Source organism: Aricia agestis, chromosome 6 (genome assembly GCF_905147365.1).
Source record: "Aricia agestis chromosome 6, ilAriAges1.1, whole genome shotgun sequence".
Taxonomy (NCBI): Eukaryota; Metazoa; Arthropoda; class Insecta; order Lepidoptera; family Lycaenidae; genus Aricia; species Aricia agestis.
The window spans coordinates 16,088,839-16,115,815 of NC_056411.1; the positions used below are offsets into that span (position 1 = coordinate 16,088,839).

The 26,977-nt window shown below is 37.1% G+C and overlaps 1 protein-coding gene across 5 annotated transcripts in view; it reads left to right on the plus strand.

Annotated features, from left to right (window-relative positions):
* Window positions 1-26,977, plus strand: part of LOC121728173 (unconventional myosin-XVIIIa) — a 238,603-nt gene that overhangs the window by 44,047 nt on the left and 167,579 nt on the right. For 2 of the 5 annotated variants that reach the window (XM_042116299.1, XM_042116302.1), the window contains exons 1-2: window positions 5,014-5,154; window positions 25,834-26,864. The exons of 2 other annotated variants lie outside the window; for them this stretch is intronic. In XM_042116299.1, the coding sequence (XP_041972233.1) occupies window positions 25,944-26,864 (921 nt within the window). In that variant the 5' untranslated portion in view covers window positions 5,014-5,154; window positions 25,834-25,943. Of the gene's footprint in view, window positions 1-5,013; window positions 5,155-25,833; window positions 26,865-26,977 lie in introns of those variants that run through there. One more of the 5 variants, XM_042116301.1, reaches the window with a different exon arrangement.

The following is a 26,977-nucleotide window of genomic DNA, read 5'->3' on the forward strand; positions in this document are numbered from 1 at the left end:
GGCTGCTATTTATGTATCCGGAATTAAAAAAAGAAACAAACATATATCATTTAATATGGTTTTATTGCTTTTCAAAATATTCGCCGCGATGATCGACACACTTTTGCATACGCTGGAACCAATTTTCATAGCACTTTTTCCATTCTGATTGAGGTATCTCCAAAACGTGCATTTTGAACGCATCAACAGCCTCTTCGCGGCTCGAAAAACGTTGACCACGTAATTTGTTCTTCGCGTATGGAAATAAAAAGAAATCTTTAGGTGCCAAATCAGGGCTGTACGGCGGATGACCAGTCAATTCGATCTTTTGACCCTCCAAAAACTGAGTTGTTTCAGCTGAGGTGTGACAGCTAGCATTGTCGTGATGTAATATGATTCTGCGTTGTCGGTTGTCCTTTCTTATTTCTTCAAAGACTTCTGGTAAACAAATGGTCGTATACCATTCAGAATTAACCGTTTTACGATTCTCTAATGGCACTGTAGCCACATGTCCATTAATTCCAAAAAAACAGGCGACCATTTGCTTCAAAGTACTTTTTGCACGAGTAACTTTTGTTGGTTTCGGCTCATCTTGGAACACCCACACCGTTGACTGTTGTTTAGTTTCGGGGTCATATGCATACATCCAAGATTCATCACCTGTGTAGATATTATAAACGGCTTTTGACGTACCACGGTTGTATTTTTTTATCATTTTTTTGCACCAATCGACACGAGCCCGTTTTTGATCGATTGTCAAGTTGTGCGGAATCCAACGCGAACATATTTTTTTTACAGCCAAATGTTCGTGTAATATCTTATGTATGCTCGTCATACTTATGCCTAAGGACGCCTCTATCTCGCGATATGTAACATGACGATCACGCATTATTAGTTCCCGCACAGCATCTATATTTTGTGGGACAACAGCTGTTTTTGGGCGACCTTCTTTATTTTCATCTGTGAGCATAGACCACCCACGATTAAACTCACTGTACCAGTGATAAACAGTGGTTTTTGATGGTGCTTCATCTCCAAAAGTTGCGGTGAGTTGAATAAAGCACTGTTGTTGATTTAGCCCACGCCGAAAATCGTAGTAAATCATTGCACGAAAATGTTCACGCGTTAAATCCATGGCAAATGAAGACACGCAATTTTCAAAATGACGCCACAATGGAAAAATAATTGACAGTCACATGAAACAAAATGTATTCTTCTACCAAAGAGTTCTATTTTCAAATGTTGTAATTACTTTTTAAATATTGTTCTTGTAAGTGGCCAGTTCCGGATACATAAATAGCAGCCCTCGTAGTACAGGTAAAAGACAGTGCCGTAAATAGGGCGGTGCCACCGGTGCCCAGGCACAGGGCGTAGACTCTGGGGGGGGGGCGCGCACAAATGGCCAAACCAGGCAGGAGTATAATTTTTTCGGTTTGCTCCCGATAATAGTTCCCGCTGCGCCCCTAGAGCATGATTCCAACAGTAAAATAGACCTATCATTGCTTTGGGTAATATAATATCTAAAAAAGCAAGGGCGCAGTTGTAGAAGCTCGCACAGGGCGCAAAAAAGACTGTTTACGGCACTGGTAAAAGATGCAAGGTTGGCTGTTTTTATCACTAATGTGCTAGTTGGGGATTGTTCGGCAGACTTACAGTAAACTGTAAAGTATCAAACTCCATATTAATGGCAGGTATATTTATCATCGGCCGTTGATGCAATGGGCATTCATCATACCCAACGAGTAGAGGGTTTCTTTGAGCGTAGCGTTTGCTGTACTTTACTATAAGTCTGCCGAACACTCGCTCTTAGACTATTAAGGTGAAGCCAAACGAGCGTAATTTGTAAGTTGTAAGTCGCAGAATTTCGGCTGGCAGAAATTCTGCTGCATTCAGTTTCATACAAAAGTGCTGTTTGATTCACACGAGCGTAATTTTGTGAGTCATGATTTGTATGAAAATATATTTACGCGACCGAAATTCTGCGACTCACAACTCACAAAACTCACCAATTACGCTCGTTTGGCTTGACCCTTAGGACTTTTGATATAACGAAAAAAGACGTACACGTTTTTTTAGTAACTACATAGTAATTAATGTATGAGTAGGTAGAGAGGAAACGCTTGAAACGGAAACCTTGGCTCCGGTCGCCAAATAATTTTTCTCGTTCCTTCGAATTTATGAATGGGAACGCCTGATAGGTATCTTTCATTTGTTTTGGTGGCTAGAGTTTAATTACTCGTAAAGACATACACTTACACAATAATTATAATCGCCGTACTCAACCATTTCCAAATATAAATATTGAATTAACGAAATCATATTGCACTTGTAACGAATTATAGCAATTACATGGAGTGGTCAGGGTGCAAGCTAATTAGTCAGGCGTTCTCTTTGAGGCTAAATATAGGTCGTTGTGTAACCGTGATAACGTAAAACGTACTGTGATTTACGAAGGAAGGAGATAAAGACGGTATTTCGGGAAAAGGTTTCCGACCTCTTGCTTTCTTACGAAATGTTTGTGTACTCGTTTTGCTTGGAAGTAAGTATGTTTAGTTGTGCTACTTGCTGCTACTAATATTATGTGGTGTGTTGGTCCATGATTAACGTGACCATTTATTTTTTATGTCAGAGTGGGACATCTGCAGAATTACTTATACATTAAATAAAAATGTCGGCCAAGTGTGATGTGTGCTTAGGACTCGCGCACGAAGGTTCCGTACCATTATAAACCTAAAATAGGCAAACAATTATGTTTTTTTGTATTTTGTTATTAATTATTTATTTAAGTATAATTAATACTATTCAATGTTATGTGAATACTTCGAGTGCCTATCTATTGCCATAATTGATATCGAGCAAAATATGGCAGAAAAATCACGATTGTTGTATGGGAGTGCGTCACTCCCAGGCATTACACAAGCATTTCAAATGTAAAATTATCGTTTGGTCTGTTTGCGAAAACGGGACAGTTTCAGCCTCGCGGGAGACGACGGGTCAGACTGCCTGAAAGCGGGACTGTCCCGCCCAAAGCGGGACGTAATATGGTCACGTTACCCATGATGCCATGATGCACCAAATACAAGTGATTACGATTGGGTAGAGGATTACCTATGATCTAGAACCGCATAGACTGTGCAAGCAGTCGCTTCGTACATATCGCAATTATGGTTATCTTTCTTGATCCTCAAGTTGAGGCTCCGTGCCTCTGAAGGTACTTGAGCGCCTTCACATTAGGTCGCCAGCAGTGCGGCAATCGCGCGACTCCTATACTCCAACGGCTGTCTCGCGGCTCTTTTTAGTACAGAAGTCGCGCTGCTGTCGCACTACTGGCTACTTAAATTAAGTAGCCAGTACAACAACATTATAAAATGTGAAGGAACTCTAAATTGCATCGACCCTCAACTTGAGAATATCTTTACAGGCACTCGGTTAGGTTAAGAAAGATAACCATAATAATTGCGAAGCTACTAAAGCTTGCATAGTCGATTAATAAAATGGACAAACAATACTGACACTTGATAGGACCGAAACAGTATTGAAGAAAAGTCGGAGGACTGAAATTTTAAAATGAAGGATAGGTCATAGGACCTACTTAAAGGGCCTTTACACGTGGGGCGATGATGGGTAAGATAGCTACCATGATTGCGAAGCTGTTTTATCGCGTACAATCTTGAATCGACGTCGAACATGGAAAATTATAGATGACCAAAAAATTTGCAATCCAAAGCCAAAGTTAAAGCCAAGAGAACAATCTCAATCTTACCAAAAAGAGCCACTCCTTGATTTTTAAATTACTGATTTAATTTACAAATTACAACATAGTCTCAGTTAGCCATTATTATGATTTAATATGTTCTGTGATCGTCTTATGATTGATATGTGATGTGCGATGGCTCGGAACCGTCATAGGGGGTCATCGATGGAGTGTGCTTCCGTTGTGACCCCCTGGCGAGTGAGTAGTGACTCGTCCTGCATAATGCATGGCGTTAGACGAACGTATGCTCATAGGTGCAAACAGCAAACGCAACCTGAAGTTAGACAGGAACAAAATTATGTGATAGTATTTTAGGGTGTAATGCGTTTCTTATGTAGAGTTCAGTGGGAAAGTATAATATAGCCTTTTTATTTCCGAAGAGCGTTTCATTTTGGTTAATCTAGTTGTTGTGTAATGGTAGATCACGCAGTTCGGTGTGCCTCTTGGCATAGGCCTCATCCAGTGTTCTCCACTGAGCTCGACAGATGACAATCTGCGACTCTTGTCCAGTAAGGACCCAAAGTCAGGCGAAAGTCATCTCTCCATCTCACTCTTCGGTGGCCCTGTTTTCTGGTATTTTCTCTAGGGTACCACAGAGTTACTTGTTTGCTCCATTAGTTATTCTTACACCGTAACATAATATAATGTCCTGTCCAACTCCATTTTAGGTGTTCGATGCGTGTTATTATGTAACTTTGGTTCTCTTTCTCATTCTCCCTTGTGCGTCATACAAGGGAGAATCCTTGTTTTTCGTTATTTCTTTCAGTGTGAAAGTAGCAAAAAGTATCCTATGTCCTTACCCGAGAGTCTCGGGCCTCGGGCCGAGACACAAAGTATCTCCATACATTTTTTTTAAATAAAATAAGGGGCAAACGAGCAAACGGGTCACCTGAAGGAAATTAACTGCCGTCGCCCATGGACACATTAGAAGACCTGCAGGTGCGTTGCCGGCCTTTGAAATTTCAGCAATTTCGATTCAGCGATTTAGGCGTAAAGAGGTTACAGACAGACAGACACACTTTCGCATTTATAATATTCTAGTATGGATTAATTTTATATTACCTCGTCCGCGTCGAAGCGAGAACCCAATTAAATTTACCTATTTGGAGATCCTGAATTATGAAGCATATTAATTTGCAATCTCATGATTCATTAATAACGAGTGATCAAGTCCATTGATGGGGATTTATTATTGTATTAAATTATCTAATGGTAGGCCGGAGGACATAGGCGCTATCAAGTAAAGCTCAGCCAAGTTGTAAACAGTCGAAAACCGCGCCGCGATCGCTGCGCACGCGCTGCCTGTCGACTCGCGTTCGATTCGATTTTTAAATTTTAACCGATTTAGTTTAAATAATTCGAATTTCAGTGATAGTGTTGTGACAGTGAATATCGATTGTGCGATTAAATATTGTGAAAGCGTAAGTGACAAGTAAAGTTGTCAAATGGGGTGATTATTTAAGGCTCTCTGATAGAAACGAATGATTGTATTTTGCAATGAAATTGTTATATTTCTACATCCACTCATATTTTTTGTTACATTAATAGAAAAATAAGAGGTTTTCACCACTTAATACAAAGAAGTTAAGTTAGTATTTTTGTCATTACTTTAAGGAAAACACCAAACACAAAACTATAGGAATATGTAAAATAGTCATGACAGGTGATAAAATTAAAAAAATATTATCAATAAATTATAACTTAAATTATTGTCCTCTTTACTGGTGACAAAAGCTTAATGCTAGTTTCATTAAGATAAATTGTTTGCAAAGCCTGCGTAATAGAAAAATTATGTAATAGATAATAATATTATAGACGTAAGACTATCAAGGTAACTGTATGGTTACATTATCATAATCAACAAACATAATCCACAATGTATGCAGGACATTCCTGCGAGTTTTGGTTCTATAAAAGGGATCGGAATTGTGATGACTATTTCGGTATTCGTGGATGTAGAGACGAGGAACGTGTCTGCTGATGCACGTACAGAATAAGCATAATATTAATGATATCATTATATTATATTTTATCGATATTTCGCAGTGCGATGGTTGTGGGAACATCACTAAATTTCGTTGATTCGGATTTCGGAAATAGTAAAATAAATGGGTTATCCATTCGTACATATTGTAATAATGAGTAAGATGCTATATTAAAAGAGTTCAAATAAGAAATACTTATCTGATAGTCTACAGAGTACGCAATCGTAGGAATAATGCTTTTAACTGTTAAATTCTAGAACACAGCCATTCGGATATAACAATAAAGTATCGAGCACATTATTGTTTAATAAAAGGTATTGTAAACTGTTTAATGTTGACTTGGGAATCCTGGATCCCTTTTGGAGCCCGAGCGTAGAGGAATTATTTGGTCATCAAAAAATTCTCAGACACATTTGACAAAATCGAAGTAAAAAAAACATTTAAAACTTGATGACGCCCGCAATTCCGTTGCACAAAAAATCGTTTATGGCGCGGAAACTGTACATTTTTCCGGGATTAAAAGTATCCTTTGTCCTTTCCTGGGCCTCCAAGTATCTTCATACCAAATTTCAGTAATGTCGGTTCAGCGGTTTGGGCGTGAATAGTGATGAGCAAAACAAGTTTTGGTATTTCTAGTACACTATTGGTCTTGGACTTGGGGCTAAATCTGCCTGGAGGCCTACTACAACCTCTTATAGCAGTATTATTTTAATCTTACTTTATGATTTCGTACCATCACCTCTTAAAAGTAAGATTACTTTATGATTGTTCCGTCAAGACGTTTTGTGACGTCATGTCCCAATATCATTCGCTCTCAGCGTACCATGAGCTCCATTTTAACACCGTTTGACAGATGAGCAAGATTACTTTAACGTCAAACTAGCGATCTTAAATCCGCTGTGAAATATCAACTTTTTTAAGATTGTTTTGCATTTTTTACTGTTTTTTAGTAAAATTATATTTGAAAATTGAGTACGGTACGACTTTAAATTACGCATATTATGTATTAACAAGAAAAGTCTTAACTTTATTTGTATTTAAAGTTTACCATGTACATAAAAAACGGCTTTTGTTTTGAGATAACCAATGAATTAAATATTTACGTACCTTCTATTTACCTTAAAATAGAAAATATCGAAACAGTCTTCAAAGTCGCGCAACTCACACACCACTTAAAACTTTTTTGTTTTAGCGTACCACAACAACACTTCACGTCTTAATTGGGTTTCAGCATTAGTTTTTCAACAATTTAACTATTTGATTTAATTCCTATTGTTAACAATTTAGCGCTGAATCGGTTTAATTTATTGAAATATTTATGTTTACTACCATTCAAATTCTCTACAGTCACTAATAAGTTTTTTCTACATTTGTTTAGACTAATTAGACACTTCATTTGTTTACACAATCGTGTGAGAGTGACAAAACGCTTTATAGCTGCTATCTCGCTTCCACCCATGACAATTCATTTGTTTACACAATCGTGTGAGAGGAACAAAGCGCTTCATAGTTGCTTATCTCGCTTCCACCCATTGATAAATGTAAACAAATAATTTGATATCGTTCGTTCTTTCCCATCACTTAGCAGGAATAAAACAAGATTGTTTTCATACACCTTAAAAAGTTCATGGTACGAATCAAAGTAAGGTTATTGTAATCTTACAACAAAGTGTTCTGGAAACATGATAGTTTTAGGAAAGGTTGTGGTAGGCCGCCTGATCTCGGTCTTGGATTTGGTTTTTTTAGTTTTAGGATAGTCTTGGTCTCGGCTTTGCTTTTTAGTAAAACCAAGACTAAGGCTGCAAGATTTTGTTCACTTGAAGAGGTGTAACAGACGAACAGACTTTCGGATTTATAATAATATTAGTGTGGAAGTATGGATTGGTAATTGACAATATTCTTTTTGAACGTCGAGTCAACAATCATGTCTACCATGGTGAAACAACGAGCTGGATCCTCATTACGAGTGCTTCAGTGTTAGTTGCTACAATGGGTGTAAGTGTAAAGTATGTAAACGAGCGAAAGGTCAAGCCCAATCAATATTTTACAGTTATGTTTGTTTAACCATACAACCTACGCCCGAGAAAAATGGTGCACCAAATCTGTAACATCACCAGCCCTCTAGCTACTGAGTGTGAAAATTTCTAATAACATTTCACCCGCCGGGCTAGCACGGCCACCAGTAGAAATGCGAAAGTATAGACAAACTGTGGACATAAACTTATGGTGAAGTTCCGATCATTTTTTCGTTCCGAATAATTCAATTAAAATGCCACTTTATGACAGACTGTAGTCCTAAAAATTCAAATAATATCCTACTTTAATATATGACATATTATATTATAGTCGCGATTAGCCGCAGTAAAGATAGGAACGGCACCTTAAGTTTATGTCCACAGTTTGTCAATACTTTCGCATTTCTACTGGTGGGCGTGCTAGCCCGGCTGGTAAGGTGTGAATAAAGTTTATGTTGGTGCAATAATTCTTAAAGAAGCTAAGACTGTACATCAATCTGCTAGGCAAAAGCAATTTTTAGCAATTTCGAATGGTTTGAATTTTCGGATTTTCTACTGAGAAAGCCTTAGTAGCCAAGATGTCTTCGAATTTGATATATATTTTATTACTAGATGACGCCCGCAACTCCGTTGCGCCAAAATTCGTTTATCTCGCAGGAACCGTACATTTTTCCGGGACAAAAAGTGTCCTATGTCCTTTCCCGGGACTCAAAGTATCTCCATGCCAAATTTCAGCAAAATCGGTTCTGCGGTTCGCGCGTGAAGAGGTAACAGACAGACAGACACACTTTCGAATTTATAATATTAGTATGGATTGGAGTTATTGGATTTTATGACAAGTAGGCATCGCAATAAAAATATGTTACAACTTACAGGCTTATTAGTTTTGTCTAAGGGCCTAGCATTTTAACCACCATTAAGGTTTGCAAAACTCCATGTTTTGTCTACTTAATGTTACTCTACCAAACCTACCTCCAATCAGAAACGAAATATAGTCTTAGCCTTAGCTTATATTAAATAGAAACTATGATTCCTAATAACAAAAGAACATAAGCCAAGAAAACAAAGCCAGCAACGTAACATGGGTGCATTTTTTCCGTGGGCGAAATAGGTCCACCAACACCGTCAAACGTCCTCCAGCCGCAATAAAGTACAATTATACCGAATAACCTTTTCTCTAGGTCAGTGTTTCCCAAAATTTTCTAGCACAGTTTTCACGGACGGACGGACGGATTTTTTGTTGTTTATTTTATTAAGCAATAAAATAAACAACAAAAAATCGCATTATGTATGGTCCAGAGATGACACCGCGAACCTCCATACATATGCTCGCGGACCCCTAGGGGTCTGCGGACCATAGGCTGGGAAACATTACTCTAGGTCAAAATATTGATTCAAGTGTCGTAGAAAGTGAAAATTATGATTGGTTTATGGATTCGTAAGTCGTAGGCGACGCCCACTGCTGCCACTGAGTTTGCTCAAGCTGTGAAATGATTTAGTGCTTAAAAGGTTGGAGATTTGAAGGTAGATCTGTCGATCAGAGAACGGAATTTATGGTCTGTAAATTGATTATGTGCGAAGTGAAATTCATTCAATTTGATAGAATATAATATGTAAATTACTGATGATTGGTATTATTAAGAAAAGTTTTGTATTTTCAATCAATTTCGGCGATCGTTAAGAAAAGTGACCTCGAGGTTCCTGATTCTCTTAACTTTTTAGTTAACCTGTGATCAAAGCGACCGTCGAGGTCTAAGAATCAGGCCCCTGAATTACGTGTAAAGTGTCAAAACTTAAGCGATAATCATAGGAAGTAACCATTTAGATCTGTCCACATAACCGATACTTTAAAGCCATTTGCAGATAATTTAGAACCTATAAATTATTACACAGTAGCAAACTAACAACCTGTCGTTAGAAAAGTGAAAACTCATTGTCGAAGCAACACACCTATTAGGAGAAGTAAAAGATAATTTGTACGGTTCACGCTTATTTTACTTAACGATAATGCACACGCGTCTAGGATTTCTACCATTCGTAAAAGAAAGCTACAATGCTTCATAAAGTCTGCCCATAAAATTATTACTGTTAAAATTATCTTATTCTTTTGCATGCAATGATGGCTGGAGTATCCAGATTTTTTTTATTATTCCGTATGATAGGTAGCCACATTTTCCAGGTAAAAGAATCAGAAAAGTCTTTGCCTAAAGATTCTTCTTCGTTGTTACATAATTTCATACAACGAGACTTAAACTTAACTTAAGTGTTAAAATTAATTTGCTTTTACCACTAAAGTGGTCAAAAATTCGAAAAAAAAAACAAAAGAATTGGCGTTAAAAAGGCTTACATCTCGACCCATTTCCCTTCCCTGTAAAGTTTCATTAAAACTAAAATCCTACCTGCCAACTGTTACAGTTGGTTTTAATTGCACTCAACCCGAATCAATAAACGTCGAAATGGCCAAGTTCCAACCACCGGCCACTTACCAGATAGCTGGCGTTCGGCCAGATCTACCTTCTGTTAAACCTTTCATCCAGAAGCCTTTTGATCCTTAAATCTTAAGCATCCAGGAAGGAAAATCTAGGTGAAGTCAGAAATTCATGTACGATATACTGTTTTCATACAGAGGCGGTTGTTGCTGTTTCGATGTTACTCAGAAAGTGAATATTCTGTGTAACTTCCCCAATTCTTGTCCCAAGATCCATACTATACTTTTGATATCTAATATATAAAAATAAGTCGGGTTTTCCTTCCTGACGCTATAACTCCAGAACGCACGAACCGATTTCCACGGTTTTGGATTCGTTGGAAAGGTCTCGGGCTCCGTGAGGTCTATATAAAAAAAATCAGAAAAAACTTCAAGAAGAAAAGCAGGAAAACAGGGAAAATCATTTTATGGCAAAACAATGTTTGCCGGGACAGCTACTTAATATTATAAATGCTGAACCGGCTTTGCTGAAATTTGGTATGAAGATACTTTTGAGTCCCGGTAAAGGACATAGGATACTTGTAATGTACGGTTCCTGCTAGATGAACTAATTTTGGGGCGACGGAGTTGAGGGAGTCATCTAGTATTACCTATTTTTTCCGGATTATACAGAACGTGCGAAACTGCAAGCAGCTTTGAGTCTGTTTGCATGGTAGCGCCATAGTGTAATTTATTACACTGTGGTAGCGCTATCAATATTTCGTGGTCCGCATCAATGCAATAAAATCTTTGAACTAATTCCCGAAATGGGACATAAACCGTTATAACCCGGCTATTTTGGGATGCACCACGCGCGTCGTAGCCGTCTCGACGTCATTAATTTCTTTACACTTTTATAGTCCTGGTTTCGCGGATTTCCGCCTTTAAATTATTCGTGGACGTGCCTAAAATTGTAGCGTACCTATTTGGAGGTGTATCTTAAATAACTTTTATGTTCTTTTATTATTTTTTGGTACCATAGTGTATAAGGTATACAATATTAAGTTTATCCACCTATCTTGCATCCATTTGTTCCGAATCTGGATGGTCCATTTCTATCTCCTCTTGATTGTGTAATGTTAAGGATCTTAAAACATAATAAATAATAACGACTAGTGTGTCTCACTTCAAGTTATATTACCTCCTTTGTCTATCTAACCTGTAGCTAACCTGTAGTTTATATTACATCTTTATGGTTAGTAGCTCCGTTTACCGTAGCAGTGGTTTTTGTGGTTACTTAACAATTTTAACCACTGTTCACTTACATGAGTAATAGTCTCTCTGATATTAATTAAGAAGACTAAATGACGTTTAAGAAGAGGAAATTGGCATTTTACATCAGTTACTACTTAACTAGCATTTCCTTTTTCCCAGGTCCTCACAGGGTTTGTATTTTGAAGTCATTCTTTATGACAACTCCGGTAACGACTAGTTGTATGTAGTTTAGACTTTTAACCCCTGTTGTGTGACGCAAATTGTTTTTCTGTACTCATACAATGTGATGAAAAAGTAATACTAAAGGTACTTTGTATCGAGTTTGATATTTCATTTCAATATTTACCAAATTCTCATTTTTATTCAAGGTTTTAAGGAAGCAGATTTGCGACCAAGTTCGAGGTGTTGTAAAGTAATTGTAGATGCAAAAGCGAACGGTAAAGATCCTTTCCGACAAACGTCTTGATTTGAAAATGTCGTGTTAAGAAACATGCCTCGTTAGGGTATTATAATGTAAATTGCGTTGTGCGTGGAACAGAGGACAGATTACGACGGACATACTAATTGGCACTGTTTATATGTTTAGTTATTTTACCTGAATGTTTCTTTAAGAGTGATTCTTATGTGGTCGGAATAGGAGTGCTCGGAAAGGTAAATTAACTGTGAATGTGACTGTAGAGCTGCAGGTCGATTCTGCAAAATCTTCTTACATTAATGATTCGATGTGGTTGCGATGCAGTCTCTATATGTACAAAATGACAATCTCGTGAAATATCAAATTCAGTTTAATTGTTTAAGGCTTAGGCCAAACCTACGCGACCACGCGACTGCGAAGCGGGAGCGTCAATAAAAAACACACATTTCACAACTTGTCAAATGTGTGTTTTGTATTGACGCTCCCGCTTCGCTTTCGCGTGGTCGCGTAGGTTTGTTCAAACCATAAAACTCCAGAAATCATTCATCGTTTTATCGAATAACGAAAATACAGACCGATAACGTTCTTGAGGTACCTGAATAACCTAGAATATTATGTATTAGACTTTTTTCGCATCTCAAAATGCCTGTACGTAAAGAAGGCGATATTAGTTTAAATTCAGATAACCAAAGCAGTATCAATGTTGGGCTAAATTTCCAGAATCGGGGTACTGATGTAAGCCAGATCTAGCTGGCGGCTGTTGTGATAACTGCGAATTGCGATCTGTTCGATTTCCGAGAATATGTATCCTTGTCGCGTTCGACGAAACGATTGTCCTTCGATATACTTTGTGTCTCGGGTTTTAGATACAGAATTTGGAATGGTTTCTCCAGAGCAATCTTCCTACTGTGTTTCTGTTAGATCAAAATATTCTTCAGAATATGAAGTAATAGGTCCAAATAAATTGGTTCTAAAAATAAAGATTTTGAATGCAAATAATGCTAATATAGAAAATTCCGATAGTCTGTTTCGTCTGTATGATTTAAACCTCCTTTGATGCTTTTTTTTTTTTAATTAGACTAAGCTGTCCCACTGCTGGGCAGGGTCATTCATTTTTCTCGCTCCTGCGCGGCCTGCGCCACCGTTGGCCAGCCGGGCTGGCCTATGCTAGTAATCTTTTATTGATTTAAGCTTATCATAACTTACAATGAATACCTTTCTATTGCTAAACTATAACCAGTTGTTATGACACTAACATTATGTTGTTATTTTGTATTGTTACGCAGATTATGATTATCATTGTTAGTATAGTTCGAATTTAAGCCTTATTAACATATGTATAGAGTTTCATACCGGATGATTGCAAAAGTAAAATTTATTCCATATTGTCTCTTTGATTTTGCATAATATGCATTTAGTTTTGAGATAATGCGTCATGAAAAATTTCATGGCCATATATTTTTCCTTAGAGTTTATATTTCAGTTACTGGTTTTAACATTCGTGACTTCTTGTCGATGATGTAATACGAAGAAAATCAAAATTACTTATCAACTTTTTCATCAGTTAAGAAAGGAATAAAATTAGGTACTAGAACTGAGCTATTGTTATTCCTACTTGCCCCAGCACTCGCCCATACAAAATGGTAAGTTTTAAAAAAAATCTATGGAGAATTAATTAACCAATCAGATAGCATTAGATGTTTCGCTTTGAAAGACGTTTTGGTACTTAGAGTTTAGACTTTGATCGGGAGGAGACAAGACGAGCATAGAGTGATGATGATTAACGTCGTCGTAGTAAACGGTGCGATCGTAAAAATATGTGGCGTTATAAAATTTGATGTGCTCTTAACGCATGTGTTAAAGATTACAGTTCAGGGTTTAAGGTTGTTTTATCGGCCTTTACGTCGCAGACTTAAGGGTCATTTTAAAGAAACTTAAAGGTAGAATAATTCTGAATGGAGAGTCTTAAATGGCCAAGAGCGAAGAGCGTCGAGTGTAATGTGCACTCACATGCAAATCCATTTCTGTACGCATCATAAGTGATACTAAATGTACCTCGACTAAAATACATTACAGTGATACTGTATGTCTAATAAGGTTATATAATATAGATTATAGAGAATTTAATTACCATTTTATTATAAACATGAATTAATATTAAAATAGAAAATCGTAATGTGATGTGTTTTGTGAACGAGAAAAAAGATTTATACTAAAGCGAATCAATAAAATCACTACTACCAGAACTCTCCTCCCAAAACCCAGTCTAAGATTTTTTGAGCCTTTTCCCGACGACATCTTCAATAGGACACTCGATAAGTGTTTGAGAGTCTAGTCGGCGCGTCGCAACTCGTAGCTGCTCTCCCAAATGGATTTAGATCCACATTTTTATTTTTTTTATTGAAAATGTTTACTTTGAGCTAATTCATCATTAGCTGCTCGCTCATTGCTTATCTTCCCAAAATTTTCTTGTTTTGTTCCATTCTCATTGCGATGTGAGAAAAGCCGTGTGGTCAATAATTCTCTAGTGTGAAGTCTGAAGTGTGAAGAAGCTTACAAGAAAAATGTTCCACTTAAACCTAATCAGTATGGATGAGTCTTCTTCAGATTTATCTAAATCGATCCATTATATGTTCGGAACAAACAGTTAAATAGTTTAATAATTATAGTAACTAGGTACCTCGATTCTCCTATTTTCATCCACCGTATATTAATTTACGATCAAAAACAAATATATGCTAAATTTCATGACTGCCTTCTATGAATATTGTTGAACTCAGAAAAGCATGCAGATTGCAGATTCTGAATCTTACCGAGAGTCGTATTGGTCGAATTTTGATTCTGAATGTTGCCGAGACTCGTATTGGGCGAATTTTTTTTACATTTTTTACGCCTCCTGGACATCCAGAATAATCTGCATGCTTTTCTGAATTAAACTTCATTCATAGAATTCGGTCCCCAAATGCATACTCATCTCTACCTGGCTCTACCTATGACACGCTCTAGTAATTTGTTATGTCTCGGGCTGTTTAATGCTTCGATCGTGGATTCTTGGAAATCTATTGTTATTCTATTGTGTTTCGCTCACCGTCACCGGTGAGTTTATGGGGCTTGATGGGTTAAATGACGAACGAAGCTTCATTAATGTCGCATTGGATTCCAGAATCAGGGTACAGTTAATAGTTTATAGACAGTTAAATTTGTGGCGTTCAGTAGGTGACTTCCTGTGTTAGTGTGGGCGGTGACACTTCCAAGTAGCTGCCCATCCAGACCGTTTGTTTTGTGTCGCCAGTCGCCACTCGCCACATAAGTCCACTTATAGACTTAACTCGTTAATTGACGTGTGATAGACCTATTGTGAGAAATGATGACGATAGAGATGCGATGTCGTTGCGACTTGGAAGTAAGTTTAATATAAATTATGCTATTTTCTAGTTTGTTTAATATAACTAATAATAATCTCTCACAAATGAATTTTCCTATTTGTGAGAGTTCAAGCACTAAAATCACGCAAAAATTATAAAATAATTTATTCAAATTTTCCCATATCTATAAATATAGAAATTAACCTACTGTATTAAATTTTATTGGTTACAGATGAAAGTGGATGAAATTTAAGAGATAATATTATGATAAATATTGATTTTTAACAAAATATTCAGAATCGATAACCGTCGAGATATTATTTTTCATATCTCCTACTGCGCTAATTATTTCCGTATATTTCCATATGTGCACATTAACATGTCAGCTACTCATTAAGGTGAAGGTAGATTTAAGGTGGAATGCAATAAACCACTTAGGTACTAGCAATAAATTAAAAATCGATTATAAATATCCCATGTCGATTAATCGATTCAAATTATTGAATTAGAACTTTCTCAACACGTAGCTAATTATAATCATGCTAAAAGTTTTAAATTTAAACGGCAATTTTTTTTTATTTAACGGCTTTTAAAGGTTCCTACCGGAGATGAGCTAAGCTGCGTTGCGACTTGCGAACGCGTTTTTAAGATCCAATAGAATCGAAGCGCTGAGAGAGGGGCTTGGAAAATGAAGTGATTCTATTGGTTGTCAAAAACACATTCTTGCAGCCTAGCTTAGGTTAGCTCTGGTGAAAACTTAGCATAAGAGGAAAACGCAGCCTAGGTTTGGTGAAACTGGGCTCAAATGTTGTGAGTTATGCTGTACATGCATCCAATAGGATATTCATTATTATATTATTGTAAATTGTAATGCCGCGGCCGCACATGCGTCTATCGTAGGAAGCTTCGTGCTATGAGACGACACCGTGGACGATACACGCAGATTTTTGGGGTCCAAGGGGATGTTTGTAAGGTTCCAAAAGAGTATGTTGTTTGAGCACCTTTATTATGTAAGTTACAAATGGTAGCGTGTTAACAAGTACGCGTTGCTAAGTGCACTGCTATACAGGAATATAATTAAATAATTTGACACCACAATGACGACACACAGCGCGTCAACGTATTAAGTTAGGTACATGTACAAACCGTACAGTATCGTTTTAAGCACGAAGCACTACGCAGGTGCGGCCCGGGCATATTGTTTTCACTCTATACGCGGTATACGCCACACCAGCCTAGACAACGTTTTTGTCAATATTCTGAATTTGAGTCTGCAACATTCCCTATAGCCGAATTGCGATTGAGATTATGCAATGTGTTCCGGGCTCCGGCTTACATAATAAGCCTGTAGCTTCGGAGTTATCTTTGTGGAACATGTGACCGTGGAGTTATAACTAGATCTACTTCAATTGTTGATTAAGACCGGTACACTATCGGCAATCACTCAATACATACATTAACGATTCGGCGTATATCTGTAATTTGTTGTTTTATAGCCGTTTGTAACCCAGTTAATATAGGCTTACCACTTACCTACTACTTAGGGTGGGTTGCACCAGAGGCGTAGTTAAGGTTATCGTTAAATATGGCGTCCATTATGGCTTTTAATAGGGATTTGACAGTTCATTTGACATTTTTTTATGGTTAAAGTTTTAGTTAAAGTAAGTTAGTGCAACCCACCCTTATTCTTTACGTGTAGATTCGGTTTTTTGCAAACCTCTTTTTACTACAAGCATATTGGCTTATTTAGCTAGTAGCTTGTCTTCTTTTTTTAACGTGAGCATAGGTTAGAATGGTAAGAAATCGCAAAAGTTTATTCCTATTGTTACGTGCTAGGGTTCGAAGGATTTGGAGAGAAAGACCTGCTGACTCTCTTAAAGACTTTATTCACTAAGTCCAAGTCACACAAGCACACACTAGGTCACAACACTTAGCACTAAGTCCAAACACTAATCACTAGGTCCAATCACTAAGCAATAGTGCAATAATAATATAGCAATAACAGTGATAGCACTGTCCTAGGTCGTAGCCAAGTCGTAGGTTTCACTGGTTCACTCACTATTGATCACTTGTGTTCACTCCGAAATCGCCTTGATGATCGCTCGAACCGAACTGAATTGCCGGGCCGTCTACATGCGGCTTTTTATATGGCGAGACGAATTCCAGAAAGTTCCCGATTCACGTAAACAAGTAAACAAGTGGAACTTTCTAGGAGGCTCGAGCATGTACCACAATAAACAAACAACTAAACACGTAAACACGTAAACAAAATAAACCGGTAAACACGTAATAAATGTTGGACTTTTCTAGAAGGTTCGAGTATGTACTTGCGCACCTTATGCCATCTAGTATTGAGTAGGGGATTTATGTTGTCGGTGTTCCCTCGATAAGTTTCGCTGGTTTGACGCTAGATGGCACTACATGTCCGTATACCGTGTACCGTAACACTTTTAAATCCTACGAATAATAAAAACTTTATTATTCGTAGATTAAAATATCTTAATAATGTATTTCATACAGAGTGATATTTTAATTTTCCTAAAATAAGCTTATGTTTCATAAATTTTAATTCGGTTTTATAAGCATGTTTATTTTCTTTCATGTCGCCATCACCAGTTTTCTTCCACGCATGTTCATTTGAATATTGCTTTTTTCCATCAGTTTGTTTACAAATTGTGTATAATTAATTGGCTTTAATTACTAAATATCTGAACACGTTTCAGTCACCTACTTTCGGTTTGACTTATGTCATATGTGGCCACGCACTATTTTGCACCGCAGTCTTTGATGTGGTCTTATAAAGTCAGGTATTTTATACAAAAGTGATATTTGTATAAAACAGTGGATTTTTTAGGGTTGCGTAGCCAAATGGCAAAAAACGGAACCCTTATAGATTCGTCAATCGTCATGTCTGTCCGTCTGTCCGTCCCTTCATCACAGCCACTTGTTTTCTTAAGGTATCATAAAAAATCTGCAATTTATGTTCAGGACTCATTCTGCAAAGTGAATAAATATTTTCCCTGTTAAAAGCACTCAATATTTTCTCTTAAAGATCTTTAATGCTATAATTTTCTTTATGGCCGACTGTACTTTGAATTCCGGACTCAAACTTGTATGGTAGCTAAATGGTTTTCTTTGTAATACGAGTATTAAATAATTGTAGAACAGAACTTGCAGTATATTATCTAAAACACATTGTAAATTGTAGACTTATTGACAGTCTAGATAATTATCTAGATTGAGATTAGCTCGCAGAATTTACTAGGTCTTATCAGACCACCCAGGTCTTGTAGATCTGTGTTATGATATATTATCATTTTCATAACTTTCATCTATTATAATCTGAGAAACATTATTTAACTTAACCTATCATTATCGCTCTCCTTTTTAAATCCTATGGACCATGTTATAAATTCGACTTGTCTGTATGTCTGTTTGTGTGTCTGTCCGTGGCATCGCAGCATCCAAACGGGTGGATCGATTTTGATCTAGTTTTTTTTGTTTTATAGCTGAGATGATGTCTGAAATGTCTTAATTTATTCAGATAATTCACTGATTAACAACATAATATTAATAAGATTTCAAACAGTCATCAAGACTATTGTCAGAGTAGACAGAATTGTGGTACAGTCTCTTTGCTCTTAACGATTAATGCTATAAAAAGTGTTGATCCTATCAATAACTAGCAATATGTTAACATGCATTATGTTAACGCCGCTCAAGCGATTGAACGTAATTAATTGCATATACATAATTATTATTATTAGTCACCCACGACTAGTTACCGTAGGCTATATATAATAGCTTGTACTTTATTTTGTCGCATACAATATGTGTAGCTTGCTAGTATCAACCAGCAAGTGATTGTAATACGAATTTTACGCAAAGGTCGGAGAAGAGGGCGCTACTATTAAAATGTGAATAATCTGACGTCATAATATCGGAATATTGACAGAAACGTTGTTAAACGTCGAGCAAAATTTTTTGTCTACTGTATGTGCTGGTGCTGCCTCTAGCGTGGAAACATTTCAGTAATGTAGCCTATTGTGATGTGTCATATTGCGTCACATTGTGTCACATTTTGTCATTACTAAGCGCGCACCTTTAGCGTACCGCTCTTCTTGTCCTTATACAGTGTGTTAGTGTAAACACCGTTATCCTTGAAACCATCAAATGAGCCCGTCAAAATGAACAACTTTTTCTATGAGTACAATGCTGGGAACTCAAAAAATTCCGTCTTCATACAATTACAAAATACAAATTACCCGGATCGACAAATACTTACAACTTACAAATTGTCGATCCGGGCAATTTGTATGGGTATGAAGACGGCATTTTTTTGAGTTCCCAGCATTGTTCTCATAGAAAAAGTTGTTCATTTTGACGGGCTCATTTGATGGTTTCAAGGATAACGGTGTTTACACTAACACACTGTATACTGTATTACAGCCGCACTCAGAGACAAACATTAATTAATTTAAATTGTAATTAAATGAAGATTTTGATATAAGCCTCTTGCATTATCTGTCAAACTCGTTATTAAATTGAAGTTTAATCATATAATATAATGTCTCTGAGTACATCAGTTATAGTTACTTAGCGAGAGGCAAGTGTGTTATCTCTTTAACGGGGTTTTTACGTTTAATCAACCTCTTTATACGTTAGATAATCTCTGAGATCTAAGAGTAAGATTTTCCCTATAAAAATCTGGTTTGCTCTACGGATAGTAATGTTTAAGCATATTACAAAACGACAATTTCAATATTATCAGGTGGGATCTGAGTGTAGACCAATTTGCATGAGATATTGACTCTCGTGTTATTTGCTCTAGGCTGCAATGTCGATTCTACTATGCAATTTAGAACTCTATGTGAAAATTATAAGGTCTAATTTAATGTGCAACTGGTACCATATAATATTTTTAGGCCCATCCGTCTACTAAAAGTTTTTAGATGTCGACGAAGCGGTAAATATGTTGACGCTTCTAAAACAGTGTGCTTAGCGCTTTATTTACTTTAAAAATGTGTGAACACATCTTTAGCCTTTCCTTAATAAAATAATCGGCCAAGTGCGAGTCGCACTCGTGCACGAAGGTACTTCCGTACCGCTATAGAGCAAAAATAGGCCAAAAATTGTGGTTTTTGTATGGGAGCCCCTCTTAAATATTTATATTATTTAAATTTTATTAATAATTATTAAAGAACACATATAAATAAGGATTTTGTGAAAATTTTAAGTACCTACTTGTTGCCATTATTGATATCGAGCAAAAAAGGTCGAAAAATCACGTTTGTTGGGGCCCCCCTTAATTATAAATTTTGTTTTGTTTTTAGTATTTCTTGTTATAGCGGCAACAAAAATACACAATCTGTGAAAACTTCAGAAGTCTAGCTATAGCGGTTCTTGAGATAAAGCCTGGAGACAGACAGACGGACGGACAACGAAGTCTTAGTAATAGGGTTCCGTTTTTACCTTTTGGGTATGGAACCCTAAAATTACTCCCAAGCTGCTATAGTAAAGCTAGACAAAATTATGTTGTATTAATATAGTCTGATGAATTATTGAAGGACCTTTTCTACTTCTTGTGTTATCTACTTAAGGAAGATTTTCTTTAGTGGGTTTCTTAGGGTTTCTTACCTTTAATAATAACATTGTCATTTGGCTCATTACCCAGTTATCTCAACATGCATTGATGGCGGTAGGTTTTATTAAAATTTAAACACAACTCTGTTCATGAAAAGGCAGAAAATTAAACTAAAAAGAAACCCTTTCTATACTCCTAAAGATGTTAGCAAGATTAGTGGTAAGTAGGTTCGTGATACAGATTAGACTATTCCCACGTTCAGGTGCGTTGATAGCAGACCAAATGTTGACCCAGTGATAAGCTATCTGTGACGTCACGTGGTGCTAAAGAAAGCGAAGCCATTATTTGTTAGTAGTCATACTTTCTTTGAAAATTTTGTTCAAATTGTTCACTTATGAGTTATGCCCGATGCACAATGTCCATATAACTATGGTGAATTTGATGGTGATTGTAGGAAGTGTTGATTGTTGAAGAAAAGCTTTTTCGTATTATAAATGAATACAAAATTATAATACCTTTAATTTAAGGCTTTTAAGGGCCCGAAAACAACTTGCCTAATCGTAATATTTATTAGATAGAATAGGGTTACAAATCGGTCTTCAAAGTTCAAATTAAATATTTCAAGAACACATATTCTGCTAGGATTTTGGAAGCATGTGTATTGTCTGCCTTAGCACGTCCCTCGGGGTCCCTTATTATATCATAACTCGATGACGCTCACAACTTTTCCGCCAAAATTCGTTTATCGCGCGAAAACCGTACATTTTTACGGGAAAATAGTTTCCTATGTCCTTTCCTGGGACTCAACGTATCTCCATACCAAATTTCAGCAAAATCGGTTCAGTGGTTTGGACAAACAGACGGAAGACACACTTTCGCATTTATAAATTATTAAGTACGGATATCAAAAGGTTTTCGTAGTTGGATACCCCTGTCGATCCTGGGAAATACGGTAATGGAAATGTGGTGGACCAAAGCCCGTAAATAGTGTATTTTAAATGGCGTTGTATTTATATCGATCTAGTAGACACGCGTGAGTTTAAATCAACGAAGATTTTATTGATAAAAAACCAGTTTGTGGCATAAATACTAATTGATAAAAATTCTGTGAGTCAAATCAACTCTACAAAATTTATTTGGGAGCAATGTAATTGATTATGTATTTTAATTTTGGGGCATTAACTACATATAAAGTTGTATTTGATAACGGTCGTATATAACGTGCTTAATGACTTTGATCTTTATTTTTTTTATTGCCACAGCGTGATACGTGGTCTAAGGTGGCCCATATACAAAATAGAAGGGATATAATATTAAATTGGTGATACCTGTGATTCATCGCTTCCGTGAAAGTTTTTAGATGTTTCCTGGTTTTGTATTGTCTATGTTCGGATTTTGAAATTTTATTTTCCTTTTTCAGCGGTAGAGTGGACTCGGCTCTATTCTCGACTTGAAAGTTGAAATGTTAGAGTAACTTACTACTACTAGAGAAATTTCATAAAGATTTTGACGTGAGCTCTATAAATTTTTATGAAAATTTCATAATATCTATCTATACAGGGTGCAATTGAACCTACCTGCCAAATTTTTTTTGGGGCTTAGGTATCATTAGGTGAGTCCATTAAACAAAAAAAAAATAGGGTGTTAATTTTTTTACAATAACATATTTTATCCCAAAAAAAAATCGATGCACAATGGTCACTTCATAAGTTCATAATAATTACGATATTGCGACCATCCATATTCATCGCGCCATCCAATCGGAAGCCCGGTTATGCGTAGGGGTAAAGCGGGTGTGACGCGCGGGGTGGGAGGCGGAAGGCCCGCCGGTCGCCGGCGACCGTTTAGTAGTTAGTACCACGCGCGTAGTTGTAGAGCTAGCACGTATTTAATTTGTTTGTCACGCCCCCCCCCCCCCGGCCCTCGCGCTTTAATTAGTGTCTGTTACAATGTACCCTAACCACGATCGAGTGTTATGAAAGAGGCATAGGTGGAGGTGCTACATTTTGAGTGGCGAAAGTTTCCGCGGAACCCAGAGACTGTACGAGCAAGAAAGCCTTCCTCGTCTTCGTAACAGCTGATTGATGATTCTCGAATGCAGCAGCTGTACCCTGAATCTGAATCGCGAAACAATCAAAGACTCGGATTATGGACAGTTCGCACTTCGCAACACCTGCACACGCCTAGCCAGCCTCTGACGAGGTTAAAAGTGACAAAGTTGTGTTTAACAAACTCTTAAAGTCTTAAAGACAATGTGCAAAACGCGCTAGACTCAGCTTACAGCAAAACGGATTGCAGTTTGAGTAGACAAGTTGGAAGTAAATAAGATTTAGAGGTGGGTTTTTTTGATCTTTAATTAGTTGTAGTGTGTACATAAGTTTTACATTTACATTAATTGAATTTTATAAATACGCCTAAATGCAAAGGATGTGGTTAAGATTTATTATCTAAAGTGCTTATTTTTCGTAATTAAAAAGTTGTAATTTTCCATTCTTTTGATGTGTATCAATTAATTTTATTCTAAAAATACCTGTCTACGTCCTTTACATTTGACGGTCCTAAGTCCGTCAAAGTATGAAGGGAAAATTCGCAACTTATGATAATAACAAGAATGCAGTGACGGATTAGCCCTTAATCAAATTAAGCAATTGCCTAGGGCACCGCATCACGTCTGAGGAGGCACCAGAAGAGTAAAGGTTCAAAGACCGATTCTAGTTGAGATACGGATAGGGGGGCCCACAGGCATGGATTACTTAGAGCATCAAGTAGTCTTAATCCGTCACTGCAAGAATGTCAATGGAAGGGCGGGGCAGGGCCGGGCCGCGCATGTGTCCATATTTTGTGGTGTTTGGTAGGATAACTTTCGGAGGCTATTTCTCAAAATTTTAGTACTGAGTGATTTTAAAAGATGAAATACGTGTATTTTTATTTTTAACTAGGATCAATATATCCAAATTTGGCAGGAAGGTTAAATTGCACCCTGTATAATATTAATACGTGAGAGAAAAACTTTGTAACCCTTTTTACGAAAAATGGAGAAACGTAGGTGCATGAAATTTTGCGTTAAAGTTAAAGTTATAGTTTATATGGTGAAGGAGTGCATCGAGCTAATATTATTTTAAAATTATGCTTTTATCATATATATTTTTAGCAAATAAAACTTTACACACACTACGACACTACTACTAGGAAAAGTGACAGATTTTTGAGTGACAAGCCTATACATACGAATTATACTCTTTTATTTATGGTTGAAGTCTGTTGACAACAAGTTGACAAATTGAAAATGGATTATTGTTTTGTTTTTATTTAATTTTAGATACTATTAGACAATGCTTAAACGGCCAGTCTGAGATCAGCTGAGTCCCAGAGACAAGAATTGAGAAAAACTATGATGAAGTCAATATTTTTTACAAAATAATATTAGGACTAATATTAGGACTACTACCTATATTTTGCAAAAAATGTCATTGCAAGTAAGGTCGAATTTCGACCATTGGGCGATCTCTAGTTTGAGTTAAGTTATCATTACGTCTCTAAAGTCTGGATTTAGCCGTTCCTATGACGAATTCCAAACAATTTAACACAGATCATACCAGCAGATACATTATTGTAACTTGTCGATAGTTGCGTCTGGTAACATTTTATTCAATATTTATGTGCTGCTTATGCGATTGCAGAACTCGGGCTAGCGTGGGCGGTACAGTCGCCGCGGTAAACTCTGTACAAGGAGTCTTACTACAAAACCGTTTTGAGATCCAAACGATCGAATCAGAATGCCGCGTCCTACTCTAACAACGTCATTTCACGTTTGTTAGAGTGGGACGCGGCATTCCGTCGTTTGAGTCTCAAAACGATTTCGTTGTATGGCCCAAGGGTACAGGATTAGTTTAGTTTTGGTATGACAGTAATGTATTTTTGCCTTTTCGATTTGGATCTATTGTGATTATATTCTTAAGTTTTATTAGATTAAATACATTAAAACTAAGCATTTGGTCATCTGAAATAACTAATATAACGTATACTACCAAAAAATATCTTAAATTTCATATTTTGAAAATTAAGATGGTACTTCACATTAATCTTTTAATTTATTCTGAAGGTTAAAAGTTAAGAAAAAAACTGTATATAGAAGCATAGCGATGTGCACTGTGAAATGAATTTAGGTATTTGTTAATAATTACAAAAATTTTAAACTCTACAATCGTAAAGAAGCGTTATTTTTGAGATTTATTGTGTAGAAAATTCGTACCACGCTGAAACACTGAAACTCTGAATCTAAAGACATAGAAAAGTAATTAAAAATGTGCGGTAGCCCAAGAATAAAACTTATCTAGACCTTACTTTGTATAAAAACTTTTTATACAAAGTAAGGTTTCACAATTATTATAAGGTTTCCCCCAAACTTATAATCCAACTTATGATCAAACCTTACCTTTAAGAATACTGGACTTCCTAAATTTCTAAGGAAATATCCTACCCGAGTATACCTTACCAGTGGGACTGGTATCTGCCGGCAGGACGGCACGACGGAGGTAGACGTTTAGTCACCGTAATCCGACGTTGACACGAATTACGACATGAATATTTATACACGGCCCAATCAAAGTTCAAACATTACGACCACACTGCATCGTGTCATAAGCTTTAAGACGCGTATAAATTATACTACAGTTGAGGAATTAATGATCGAAATGCTTCTGTGATGGTTCATAGTAGATGTGTAAGCGATTGACGATATAATACGAGCAAATAATGGATACGAATAAATTATGGATGTCATAAAAATACTAATATTTTTTTTGTGAATGTAACCAAAGTATTCATCTGGTATTTCCATAATGAGACAAGCTCTACGAAAGTTACAATACATATAATTTAAGCGTTGTTTAGGTAAATTTAATTTTGTAAGTATGTGTTCTTTTATCGTTAATTACTTTTGATGTCATTTACTTAATTGTAATCTTCAAGTTGTTATGGGTAGCGATTACCATTCTAATTCATACGCATTCGTGTCAGAGAGTCTTAAATATGTATTTTTTTTCTTATACCAGGATAATTGTGAAATATAGAGTTTAGGAGCAAGTCGTTTAGTTTATGAAAAAATAAGCAAGTGTACAAATGATCGAGTCTGAAGAAGTCGCCCTTAAAAGATAGGTGAAGAATGTTTCACATACAAGGGTCATTCGAGCAGTCGCTACGTTGCGGCGACGAACTTTCGCCCAACGGTAACAAAACATTGGCGGCTCTCGCCAAAATACACAAGCATTGTACCGGAAAAGCGCACGCCCACGGCTGTATCGACCAGAGACACAATGCCCTGGCGAAATCGGACTCCAGCACAAGTGTACAGTCCAAAAAATCCACTAAAAACGAGTGCTTCATCGAAATAAAAGATGCCGCTAGAAACGACAACGTTCTCCCGAGAAGCAATGGATCCTTCGTCAAAAGCTTCAGTAATAGTACCAGTTCCTATGATGGCCATAGCGACACAGACTCAGAAAATACTTTTAAGTCGCGCGAACTCAAAGCAACTGATCCCTGCGAACGACTTTTTACCCAGAACACCCGAGCTTCTTTGATGAAGACGGCTCGAATGCGATACGCCGATGATACGGCCATATCCGCTTTCCATGACGAAATTGACGGTGAAAAATGGAGGAACACTTTTACGAGAACACCCGCTAGAGGGAGCTGCAGAGAAAGGAAGATGGTAGTCACCATAGAGGACGTGAAAAACGGTCTGAAAAACGGCGATGACGATAAAGACATCGATGACAAGAAAAAGGGTCAAAAGAAAGCTTTGATACGTAGAACTATATCCGGCGGGTCTCCCAATGGAACGAAGCCCCCTTGGCGGGGAGGTAAAAATGGCAACCAAAATGAGAATTTCGTAAGATCTACATCGATTCGAGGAAGCATTAGGAAACGACCCAAGAATGATGGCATTCCGTGGCGGAGGCTATACGAGCTATCATTATGGAGGAAGTATGGAGTTAACTTTGCCGCAAACGACGCGGACTCCGAGCGTGCTCTGTTGCGGCCCTGGAGCGAGTTTTCATCTCAACCACCGCCAGAATATGAGGTAAGTGAGGCCCTCTACTTTATTGACCTGCACTTATTTGGCACGGATGATTGTCTCTTTACGGGCTTATCGTGTTCGAGCACGATTGACGCGTTAGGGGCAGTCACGCTGTG